Source organism: Acomys russatus, chromosome 12 (genome assembly GCF_903995435.1).
Source record: "Acomys russatus chromosome 12, mAcoRus1.1, whole genome shotgun sequence".
In the NCBI taxonomy this organism is placed as follows: domain Eukaryota; kingdom Metazoa; phylum Chordata; class Mammalia; order Rodentia; family Muridae; genus Acomys; species Acomys russatus.
In genome coordinates, this window is record NC_067148.1 from 39,395,759 (window position 1) to 39,408,505 (window position 12,747).

Consider the following 12,747-nt stretch of genomic DNA (forward strand, 5'->3'; position numbering starts at 1 on the left):
AAGGTTCTACAGCCTCTCAGAACAGTGCCAGTAGCTGGAGACCAAACATTTAAGCACAGAAGCCTGTGGAGAATATTTTACACTCATATAATAACAAATACATTGCTGTGATATGCTTAATTATTTTGTAGATTTAGATATAGGATAAGTCAGATACAACTTTTGGAATATATACTTATGGAGCCTCAATCTATGAAAACATGTCACTATATCCTAGTTACACTGTATTCATATGTAGCGGAAAGATATTCTGATCTGGGTTGATGGTTATAGACTTCAGGGCATATGCAACGCAGCTTATTGTGAGTGGAAACAGAAGGAGATGGTGGTTTTGTCTGATCCACGAGACCTGCTTTGATGAGTGGCTGATATTTGGGTATAATAGCCTGGCTTCTTTACACCATTGCCCATTGGTCTGTTGCTTTCCTTCCTGCCCACTTCCAGCCTTCAGCACCAACGAGCAAGATAAGGACAACTGGAACGGACAGCTGAAGCTTCTGCTGGAGTGGAACCAACTGGACCTTGCCAGTGATGAGATCTTCACCAATGACCGCCGATGGGAGGTAGCACGGGTCTCTGGGGCTATTCCTGGGTTAGCATGGACAACAGTCTCAACAAAAGATGGCCCCTGTCCAGCAAGGTCATCTATCTAGAATCTTAGTTTTGAACTCATGGAGATCCACTTAGTTTTGTTCTGCTATATTAGTGGTGTCCAGCCTCACTTTCCTTGAGTGTAGGATGGGATAATGACATTGTCTTCGTAGGTTTCTTGCAAACAGATAATATAGCCAAAGGCTCTAATGTAAGTTATCCTAAATGTACAGCCCTGTTGCCAGGGGATAAGAGAAGGTCATGTGATGTGGAGCTATGGGTCTTCTCTCAGGAGTGGATGGGTGGAGGTGTGGATTGACTAAAAAGATCAAGACAGCAGCATTCTTCTGTCACTTCCTCACCCATACAAATCTTGGTAGATCTGTCAGGGGTGGGATGAATGAGGGTAAAGTGGAACCATTTTGCTGAAGACCCTCGCCAGTGTCTTAAGGTGAGGTACTTGTGACTCTCCTGAGCCAAATGAGTGGCTCCAATAATGAAAGTTGCACATGTCATTAAAAACTAAAAAAAAAAATTTCCAGCAGATCACTTTTCTGTATTTTCAGTTTGATAAACATTTTAGCAGCCAATTTATGGGAGACCACTTGCAGACATCTAAAGTTCAGTCAGCCTTGAAGGAACAATAAAGCCACCCAACAGGGGTTTATAAAGGTGCGTCTTTGTGCATCTGTGTTTAACCTTCTGAATTAGTTGAAGTCATTATGGGCAGTTAGGATATATTTGATTTTACACATGTATGGATGGATTTGAATGTCTACATAACTCAGTTTCCATGTTCAGCAGCCAGGTTTAAGAAAACACTCTCAGGCATACCACCAGATCATCAATGACTAAGACTTGATGTACATTAACATATGATCAATTTTAATGACAGCAGTGGAACTAGTACATGGCTCATGAATTTTTGAGTTATCCATCCCTTTAGCAAACAGTGTCTGGTGTTTGGCCTTAGCAACATAATGAACCCTTTTACACCTCACAAGGCTTTAGTTAATGGAGGGAAAGTAGAATTATAAGTACATTAATTAATTGATTCATAAATGAGTCCCTCTGTGCAAACTGTCCTATTTAAATAAGGTCAGGTAGTAAATAAACAAAGTCAGATACATAGGAGCAGTGTGTGTTTAATTTTATTAAGTCATCTGAAGGTGGTTAGGGGGAAGGGCACACTGAAGAGTTTGAGTGCTGGAGTAGCTGTCTGTGTGTTCTCACCCATGCTCTGGGTCAGCCAGCTTTTTCAGTGCCATGGTGGAGCCAACTCTTCCTGGCTTGCAACACCTAGCTGCTATGTTTTCATAGATCTAGGGGGTTGGTTGTTGAATGCGGTCATTAGTAAAAATCAAATTGTGCAACTTTATAATTAAAATAAAATTTTTATGAAAATCAAAGGGAAGAGATGATCAAGGCTAATGACCATGCAGACTGTGGAGATAGCTCAGTGGGTCAGGGCATTGACTCTGCAAGCATGAAACCCCGAATCACCAGCAGTCATACAAAAATCTAGGTGTGGCTGTGTGTGTCTGAAAGGCCAGCCTTGAGGGATGGAGACCAGTGGCTCCCAAGAGCTCACTGGCTAGACAAGCTAGCCGAAGAGGCCAGCTTCAAGTTTAGTAAGAGGTCCAGCCTCAGGACAGTAAGGAGGCAAGTGAAAGAGGAAGAGATGTGATGTCTTGCTCTGATCTTTGCATGAGCACAAACAGGGGTGCATACTTGCACACTCACACACATGCACCATGCACATACAGTGCCCCCCTTCCAACTCATGATCTTTTAGCTCTTTTATTGTATTTCGAACTCGTGTTTGGAGGTTACTTGTGTGCTACCGTCTACTGTTATACAGTGGGCTGCCCTGCCAGATCTGCTCCTGGTTCTGCATCCAGGAATGTCATATTAGGAACTGAAAGCTCACCAAGGCAGGAATATGCACATCATAGGAGCCAGCATATACTGCATCAGTGCCTGTGTTCCTCTCAGAGCACTGTTGTTAAATATTTGTCAGGCTTGCCTGAAAACAGAGAGAACAGCGATAGCACTCCCCTCAGTGTGTTGTTATGCTGATTAAATTAGATGGTGTTTCTAAGGGACTTAGAACACTGCCTCTTACTAAGCTTTATACTATTATCCACTTAAAAGTAAATTTTTAAAATGGCACCATGCAGCGCTTTACAATACACACACTGGCTTCCTAGTTACTCACATCAACCCGTAGCAGAGATGATCTCATTTCGTTGACAAATGAGTCAGAGCACCATGGATGCTACAGGACAGGGGTTCCTGGTGGTGTCGGGGCACGGGGGGGGGGTGGGGTGGGTGCTGCTCTGAACTGGAATGTCTGAAGGAGCACGGCCTGTGTTGTCTCGTTTTGTCTTCACCAAACAGAACAAAACAGATTGAAGCCAGGAGAAGATCTAGGTTCTGACTCACAGAACTAGAGAATCGTAAGATCAAAATTTGGAAACAAAAATGTGTCTGCCTGTAAAGCCTTTCCTCTGCTGTATAAAAGTGGTTCTCAGTGCGGTCCTAGAACTAATGACAGGATAACCCAGAAAATTGTTAGTGGTGTAAGCTGCTGGATTCCATCTCAAGCCTGCTGAATTAGAAATAAGGTTGACTGGCAGGAGTCTGCTGTAACAAGTCCCCATGTTTGAGAACCACTGCCTCATGCTGTCCAGTGTGGGGCCAATGGGAACACACACACACACACACACACACACACACACACACACACACACACACACACAGAATGAAATGCAAGATAGTGAGTATAATGGACACATGCTTTGAAGACAGTGGAGAAAATGTCCCTACCACTCTTTCCAGATGAACCTCTGCCCTGATGATCCCAGAGAGACCTAAAGAGTTGGGTACCCAAAGAACCCTTAGTAATTTCCCCTAGGCAAAATGTGAATCTAAGTAAACAACATCAGGCAGATATGAAAAGCACCGATGCTGCCATTGTAGTTGGGGTCAGACAAGGAACCCAGGAGTGAAGTAGGCTGCTGCCAGTGAGGAGTCCTGGAATCAAAGGGCACCAGTGGGCCTGAGTTTCTGGGAATAGATGCCGTAGACTTCTGCTGGAGGTTTCTGTGTTCTCAGACCTTGTACCTTCCACCTTTAATGCTAGAAATAAACTCTTGATGACCTTTTGGATCTATGAGGATTGGCAATGAAGCTAACTTGTAATAAATATCATGGCAGTCATATATTACACCTAAGAATTGATACACTGGGCACCTACTGGATCATGGAAGAAGTGGGCAATGATCTTTCTTTATACTCTTAGGAAAGCTAGGACTCATAGCTCCTGCCTGTAATCTAAACCTTGGGGAAGCTGATGCAGGAGGATTGCTATGAATCCAAAGCCGACATGGATTATGTAGTGAGGTTCGGGCCAGCCTGGGCTACCAAGCTAAGACCCTGTCTAAGAATAAATAAAGAGGGGGAAAAAAAAAAGGACTCCTGGGAAAGCTCCATAGGAAAATTTTTACCAGACATTCAGAAAGTGTTGACCCAGGTAGCCAACCCCCAGTGTCAGTGACTCACTGCTGTGTCACACCCCAGATCTTTGCTAGATAGTATGTGGCTTGATGGGTTCCATTTTGGCAGTTGTGTGAGAACTCTATCACTGTAGGGAAGGCTAGAGTGCACCTAGGAAGGACAACATGGACTGGCAGCATTGACAATTGGTTCATAGTCATTGTCTGCTGTAGACTCCCATTGTTGGCTTCCGGTCCCTGATACTTTTTATGCCATGTGGTAGAGCCAGGTCCTGGCCCATGTCATGCCTAGTGGGCATGCTATCTCCACATAAATAAGAGCCCAGGTCACATTCAAAGGCTCCACTGTGCTGTTTTCCCAGCTAGATGGTAAAAAGATGGATTTTATCGTCAAAGTAGGATGGAGAGAGAAGCTGAAGACACTAGGATTTTGTGGCTGAAATACAGACACTTGTGTTTTCTTTATGGGCCTTATGGTATGAGCTCTCTCCTACTGTTTCTCTTTAGTCCGCTGACCTTCAGGAAGTCATGTTCACGGCCCTCATAAAGGACAGGCCCAAGTTTGTCCGCCTCTTTCTGGAGAACGGCCTGAACCTGCAGAAGTTTCTCACCAATGACGTCCTCACCGAGCTCTTCTCCGCCCACTTCAGCACTCTAGTGTACCGGAACCTGCAGATCGCCAAGAACTCCTACAATGACGCACTCCTCACCTTTGTCTGGAAGTTGGTGGCAAGCTTCCGTAGAAGCTTCTGGAAGGAGGACAGAAGCAGCAGGGAGGACTTGGATGTGGAACTTCATGTATGTACCAGTGATGCTCTCTTTGAATTCAGTTCTCAGCCTTTATATTTCCTATTCCCAGAATTCAGTTCTCTGTCTCCATCTTTCCTGTTTTCCTCCTGATTGCCATAAAGGAGCTATAAGGGTGACATGCATTTTTTTTCTACCATCTTTCCAAAAGAATAGTCACTGGGCAAGTTTTCTGATGTCTTGCTCTCACCCCTGGCTCTGTTTATTTACATTATTTCTAGATCACAAGGCTTGTGTGACACACTTTTTAGGGCTGTTTGATGGGGGAAAGCAACTAACAGATGGCTCCCTGCTCATGTTCACAAAAATAGCTCCCTAATGCCCAGGTGAAAGGATGAAGGACTGCCAATAATTCTTCTGTGAATAAGTGGAGTAGTGGATATTTCCATTAGAGCAGTTGTGAAGCCCCTGGGATTCCTTTCTGAGTCCTGGCAGGTCCTGTTCCACCCATCAGCATCAGCAATCATTACCAACACTTGCTCTGGCCAGAGGCCAGTGCTGTGAGTGCCCCAGTTGCCTCTCATGTAGAGGGCCATTGTGAAATAAGCCTCTGGTAACACACCATGGCCACCTGCTTGCTGGCGTGCCTTCTATTGGCCTCTTTCTCTTTTGACTTCATTTCCTCACTCTCTAAATAACACACTTTCCTCAAATTCTTATCTTAGGATTGTTTGCTTCTGGAGAAACCCAAGCTGGATCATTGTCATTTGTGACTCAGACATTTTAAAGTTGTGTGTGTGTGTGTATGTGTGTGTGTGTGTGTGTGTGTGTGTGTGTGTGTGTGTGTGTGTGTGTGTAAATAAACTCAGTTGGTGGTTGAATTGAAAGTGTAGATCTTCTGTTTGATGCTTATTTATGTTTAAAAAAAAAGTTTGAAACACAGCACATCACTAACGCAGCACATCGCTGGGCCTCCTATGTACAGTTTAGAATTTAGTAAAATCAGCAAGGCACCTGAAGAGGGACGCACACGGCCACTTTCCACCTGGAATGTCCCTTGAAAGATGCAGAATCTTAAATACGAGCTAGGACTGCAATCTTTGAATAACGGTCCAAAGAAATAAGCACATTCTACGTGCTGACAATTGGTCATAAGCCACAGGAAAGTTAGATTAGGTCTGAACACTTTTACCCCCCCTAGCTGAGAGCCTGATCTGTAGGATGGAGAGGAATTGCTTTCTTCATGGCATACCAGAAGCCATTCAGTCTTTAAATTGCTCTCGGCACCTGCCCCACCCCCACCCCTTTTATACCTTCCTGTGTAGTCATACTTTGTCTTCTATAATAGATGAAAGATTTTGTGTCAAATCACATCACCTGCTGGGCTGCAGTGAGCGAAGAGAGTCACATCACCGTGCTGCTGAAACAGACTCAGCTCTGAGCTCTAGAGGTCTCCAGACAGGAGGCCTGTTTCTTGGGGTTTTCTGACTGCCTCATTTCCCTGTTAGAATAGTGTTCCTAAAGTGGGCTACACTTGCATGTGGTGACCCGCTGTTCTGACCCCTGACAGGATGCAACTCTCACCACGCGGCACCCCCTGCAAGCTCTCTTCATCTGGGCCATCCTTCAGAATAAGAAGGAACTCTCCAAGGTCATTTGGGAGCAGGTAAATATCCAGGCCCACATTGAATTGGTGCCAAATACACGCTGTAGTGTAGGAGTCTGGTCTAACCTACACTCATATGCCTAATTTGGGGGTGTCTGGGACACAGGACCATGGTCGAACCTCTGTTTGTATGTCCTTGGAGGTACACCTAGAATGGATGGTGCCCAGAAAGGAGGGGTCCTGCAGCACACTCCTGCTCCTCATGTGTCTGTGCACTATTTTTCCCCCAAGTATAAGAAACTTTGAAATTTGACTTAAGAAATTCATTTCGAAGCCCTTACCTCACTTGTACAAAGCCTTAGGGCTTATCCCCAGCACCGAATAATGATAAGATTAAAATAAAAATAAGAATTCCTAGTTTTATTCCATTATGGACCAAGAGGTAGGGCCTGTAAAAATTCCGCTTTGAACTACCTGCTGAGAATTTTCTTTGTGGTTTAGCACGTCACTATTTCTATAAATGAGTCTGTGGACACCTGTGCTTCCGTCTCCACTTCAGCCCTTGACTGCTGAATTCAGATACAGCCTTCAGTCAGATGGCTCAGGTCTTTGGTGTTCTCATTCTTTTCTCCCTGTATTTGGCTGTTACCATATGATAACATTGAAATAATGGGCCAGCCATGCTACCTGCTGTTAGAATCTTTTTTTTTTTTTTTTTTTTTGCTGTTAGAATCTTAATGTCTTGCAGTGTTTATCCAGTTATTTTCTTTTTATATACTGCTTCCATGTGCGAGACCACGAATAGCTTATTGTGGCCCGAGTCTGTTCCAGGCTCATCGCAAACCTGATTTTGAATCCTGATGAGCAGGTGACTTGGCCATTTCCTATTTCCAAAAGTTAATGTTGACGCCACCACTTGAAGAGATTATGAATTAACCGACATCTTCCCATCCCTACCCACCAAAAGACCAAAGGCTGCACTCTGGCGGCGTTGGGAGCCAGCAAGCTTCTGAAGACGTTGGCCAAAGTTAAGAATGACATCAACGCTGCTGGGGAATCGGAGGAACTAGCCAATGAGTATGAGACGCGAGCCGTGGGTGAGTGTTCGGTAGTATCTGCCAAGATATCCCACCCAAAAGGCTTGGGGGGAGGTGGAAGGGGTTGTTTAGGTAAGGAGAGGTAGAAGATCCAGGGTCCTTCCCAGAGAACATCGGAGAGGGGTCTCCCCAGGTGTTTAAGACACCTGTCAATACCCTCCGCGTTAAAGAGCCCCACCAACTATGTGTGTCTAAGGAAAACATCTCTGCAGTAAGGTTCACATTTGGACAGCTTTCTCGATGCCTCCTGTATGCCTGGATCCTCATGCCCATTCTGTTAAGGTTCTGACTGGCGATAGGCAGGCCAGGTGCCATGTCTGCCAGCTGAGCCCACTCTCCCCTCCCTGATGATACAGAGCTGTTCACCGAGTGTTACAGCAGCGACGAAGACTTGGCGGAGCAGCTACTGGTTTACTCCTGTGAAGCCTGGGGTGGGAGCAACTGTCTGGAGCTGGCAGTGGAGGCTACAGACCAGCATTTCATCGCTCAGCCTGGGGTCCAGGTAAGCAAAAGCAAGGCCCTGAAAAATGTATCAGCAATGTGCTGAGCCTGGCATCATATGGTATCAGTAGCATTAAGAAAATTGCATTAAAAGCCACTTTTCCCATCCTATGTAAAAATCATTGAGGGAGTACCTGGGTGACAATATGGAAGATGATGATGACACATATGCTTTTGTGGAAAGTCTTACTTCAGAGACGGTACAGGAGTGTATCAGTCAACTTTCCAGCACTGTAGCAAAAATGCCTGAGGCAATCAACTTTAAAAGGAAAAGGTTTAATTTGGCTCACAGTATTTGGACGTTTTATTCATGGCTGGCTGTGCCCATTGCTTCTGGGTGCATGATGAGACAGGACATGGCCAGAGCATGTGGTTGAGGTAGACACTCACCTCATGACAGCCAGGAAGTGGAAGAGGAGGAAGAGGAGGAACCAAAGTCCCTTTAAGGGTGTAACCCCCAGTGGTCTAAGACATGGCAGGGCTCACAGGGGAAGAAGCATTTGGTACTTGTCCTCCTCCCAACAGAAAGGCAAGGGCACAGTTGTGGCCACAGCACAATAGTCCCAGCCCCTTTAGTGGCAACAAGTGGGCTTCAGCTTTCCCTTGCTTTGTTTTCATGCTAAACCCCTTCTGGTTGGCATTTTTTTTTTTTTTTTTTTTTTTTTTTTTTTTTTTTAATGTGGTCAGGTCCCTTGGCCCCATCTATCTTTTGGTGGCAATGTGACGTTTCCAGTCTGCGCCATCATGGACGCCCTTCCTGGCCTACCTTCAGTAGCTGACACAGAGTCAGGGGAGTGTCTTCTTGCCTTTATTTTAGCCTCTCTTTTCCTGGCTTCCTTTCAGCTTCCAAATGAAAGCATGCCAGTGCCTCCAGCCAGGAACTCTGGGGACACCACAGAGTGCGTTGGCCCTGCCTTTGAACTCAGCATCACTGAGGAGAAGGGGGGGTAGACACATCCCTGTTTAAGCTTTACACAAAAAAGAATTATGGTAGTTAAAAATTCATAGGTTTAGTCAATTTTCACTCACATAGCCATCTCTTTAAAAACTCATAGAATCGAATTTAGGGGAAAAAAAAGACATGAAAATCAAACAGAATTTTAAGTTATTTCTTTATGCCTTCTCTGAAAGACTAAAGGCGTTGATATAGGGCTTAGATATTTTGGGAGTATGCAGGGCTTGGCAGGACTGTGTCCTGTCCTCCGTATACTTCCATCAATAAGGACTTGTGTTCTCCGTCTCTGTTCCCTTCTAGAATTTTCTTTCAAAGCAATGGTATGGAGAGATCTCCAGAGACACAAAGAACTGGAAGATCATCCTGTGTCTGTTCGTCATTCCCCTGGTGGGCTGTGGCCTCGTATCTTTTAGGTGTGGACTGGGACATCTAATCATGTGTGTGAGCATCTGTGTGCATGTTTGAACATTTGTGTAAATGGTTGTACACCTAGAACTTAGAATACTCACTGTGGCATCTGTGTGCTTGGTCTGACATCTTCTTTCCTGCGTTGGGTTTCAGGCAGGTGGGCCTGAAGTTGTGTTTAGTATCTGAGGCTGAATTTGGATTGTCTAATAATCAAAAAAAATTGAATTTTGTCTTGGTCAGCCTTGGGATCCAGTTTTACCCTGCCTGTTCTTTGTCTGTGGTAGCAAGCAAGCCATGGTCCTCAGTGTGTGTGTGTGTGTGTGTGTGTGTGTGTGTGTGTGTGTGTGTACAAGTGCATGTGTGAGTGTGTGTACATGTATGAGTGTGTATGTCTGTGTGACTATGTGCAAGTGTGTATGTTTGTGCATGTGTGAGTATGAGTGACTGTTGTCAGTGTGTATGAATGTATGTGAGTGTGTTTGACTGTGTCAGTGTGTATGATGTGTGTGTGTGTGTGTGTGAGAGACAGAGAATGTATGAAGTGTGTCAGTGTGTATCTGTGTGTGTGGCTGGTGACACTGTCCTGCCTCTGCCTCGGTCTAGGAAGAAGCCCATTGACAAGCACAAGAAGCTGCTGTGGTACTACGTGGCCTTCTTCACCTCACCCTTTGTGGTCTTCTCCTGGAACGTGGTCTTCTACATCGCCTTCCTCCTGCTGTTTGCCTACGTGCTGCTCATGGACTTTCACTCAGTGCCACACACGCCAGAGCTGGTCCTCTACGCCCTGGTCTTCGTCCTCTTCTGTGATGAAGTGAGGCAGGTAGGCAAGTGTTGCATCACTCTTTCCAGGGAGATATGAATAAATGTTTATTCATCCCAGACAGGACACTTGATGACACACTAAAGAAGTGATTCCACACGCATCTAGTGTATGGAACCAGTGAGTTTATTGGGGTACCTGACAAGACAGTGGGTGACTCAAAGGCAGTACATCATGAAAGCCCATCCAGACGATCCATGAAAGCTGCATCTTGGGAGCCCAAAACCCAATTTGGTGGATGAATTGCTCCACTGATGAGTCTCCATCCCCAGAAACTGTTGACTCTGCAGATTCTTGGGATGTGCATATTTTGGGATCCTTGCTGCACCACTGAATCCAAACTGTATCCCAGACCTCATGGAGCAGGTACTTACTGAGACAGCAGATGTTGAAGAGATTCATGTCGATGGTGAAGGTGGCACTGTCCTAACCCCTGGTGAAAAATGGTCTCAGAAAGGCCTTTCAGATTCTTCTGTCATTCTCTGGACCTGAACCTTAAAATACATTCATTTTGCAAGTATTTGCAACTTACAGAGTATTTACAGTTTACTTAGTATGAGGCCCAGTGATGCAAGAGGTTTGAAGGGGCCAACAGTGATGCTCTCTTCCTTGGAGGGTCCCACTAGTCCAAGAACGCTAAGTTGGCTTATGTTGTCATGCTAACTTTCTCTGATAGACCTTTATGCACAGTCTCCAGGACTCCTAGGTTGCGAAGGATTCTGAGGGCTGGTCTGTCTAGTCTTAGCCTGGGCGTGTCTTAATCAATAAGTGACGTCTTCTGTGGGTATGAGGGTTGGGAGTGGTGACGCCAAGGCCCTATGTACTTGTCTTCTTGACCAGTAGGTAAGGTGGTGGATTGTCAGGGGAGGTACAGGGAAAAAGGTAAAAAAAACACACAAGATGGCTTGAGTAACAGTGCACTGCATGCATACAGTTCTGGAAGGCAAAAGTGCAAGATGAAGGTGCGGGTTGGGCTGAACTCATATAGTACTGTAAAGGAGACTGCTCTGTGCTAGTCCCTGGCTTCTAAAAAAGTTTTCTGGCCGCCTTTGCCAGTCTGTGCCCTGTGGATGTGACACTCTGATCCCTGGCCTTGTGTCTGTACGGTGCCTTCCCTATGTACAGGTGTGTCCTAATTTCTCTGTTTCCTGGGGACAACAGTCATGTCGGATCTGGACTCCATCACGGCCTGTCCAGTTCCATCTGCAGTGACCTAATTTCCACCCACGGTCACGTTCCCAGGTAGAGGGTTGAGGCCTTCAGTCTGGAGGTACAGCTCGGCCCACAGCACTTCCATATGGCCTCTCTCCCTGTGGCCAGCCTTTACTTCCCAGTGTTCTCCTTGTGGCTTGTGATGTGTCTCTAGTAGAGTGGGGCTGAGGTATCCTGTGGTGGTGGTGGGGGCGGGGCACACAACATTCAGGGAAGAACTGCTGGCCAGAGGATCAACTGACTCATGGCCAATAGGGGATTAAGTTATGAGGATTGGGCGGGGAGAGGGAGAGAGGGCCAGAAAAGGAAAGAGGTGAGGAGAGGGAAAAAAAACCCCAGCTGGGGCTGAAAGAGGCAGTAAGTGATGTGCAGTAACTCGGTTCCGTTGTTCTTTTCCTTCTCTGGGTGTATTTTCTAGTAAAGAGACTCCCAGGAAAAGCAGACACCTGGATCAGGCGGTTGCCTCTTGTACCGACCCCATCGGGGAGTCCTCTGAGCTCCTCAGTGCTGACACGCTCTGGTGGCCCACAGAACCGCATCAAGATTTAGGCTTTCATTTGCTGTGCACATCTGAAGCCAGAGCTGGCATGGTCACGTTGCTGTGAACGTGTGTTTGTAGTACAGGAAGGGACAAGCAGGGTGCTCATAACTCCTAAGGGTCACTATGGTTATGACGGCTGAGGTCAGTCAGAGAGGAGGAGACAGACAGAGAGGTACTTTGCCCTTACTCTCTTCAGAGCAGAGACACCCTGGTGGCCTAGGCACACCACTGCTGTCAAGTCTTGTCCTTGAGGAATATGTCACTAGGGGGTGCTGTTCCCCTTCGTTTCTGCAGACTCTTGTTTTTGGATTCCTAAACTGGGTTAAGGTTCCTTCAAGGAAAGGCTCTGCAGGCCTATGCAGTCTTAATTAATGGACTAGATCCACAGTTGTTAGGGAAAACCCTAAACAAGACATTGGTTTTTGTGTGTCTGGGACACAGAAATCCATGCTCTCTGGTGACCAGTGCTGTCCCTTGCTCAGAGGGGGATGCTCACAGCTAACATAGGACATCTAACCTAGACAGTCAACAATGCAAATACAGTTGTTAACTCACTCCTAGTGGAATGAAGCAGGTGTCGGGGATGTTTGTTTAAAATGTTCCGCCCCGCCTTCTCCGAAACTCCCTTTAGTTCGGGGGCCATCACAGTGCAAAAGAGAATGAACACACCCTGTAGTTTATATACCCAGCTTAGCTTTGTGCTTCCCCTTAGACAAGAGGCTTCTAGGCATTAAAAACAAACAAACAAACA

The 12,747-nt window shown here is 45.9% G+C and overlaps 1 protein-coding gene across 1 annotated transcript in view; it reads left to right on the plus strand.

Moving 5' to 3' along the window:
- Trpm8 (transient receptor potential cation channel subfamily M member 8) overlaps nt 1-12,747 on the plus strand; it is a 104,341-nt gene that overhangs the window by 65,360 nt on the left and 26,234 nt on the right. The window contains exons 11-17 of the mRNA XM_051154292.1: nt 445-563; nt 4,617-4,907; nt 6,427-6,522; nt 7,430-7,559; nt 7,916-8,061; nt 9,316-9,428; nt 10,027-10,243. Of these exons, the coding sequence (XP_051010249.1) occupies nt 445-563; nt 4,617-4,907; nt 6,427-6,522; nt 7,430-7,559; nt 7,916-8,061; nt 9,316-9,428; nt 10,027-10,243 (1,112 nt within the window). The remainder of the gene's footprint in view (nt 1-444; nt 564-4,616; nt 4,908-6,426; nt 6,523-7,429; nt 7,560-7,915; nt 8,062-9,315; nt 9,429-10,026; nt 10,244-12,747) is intronic.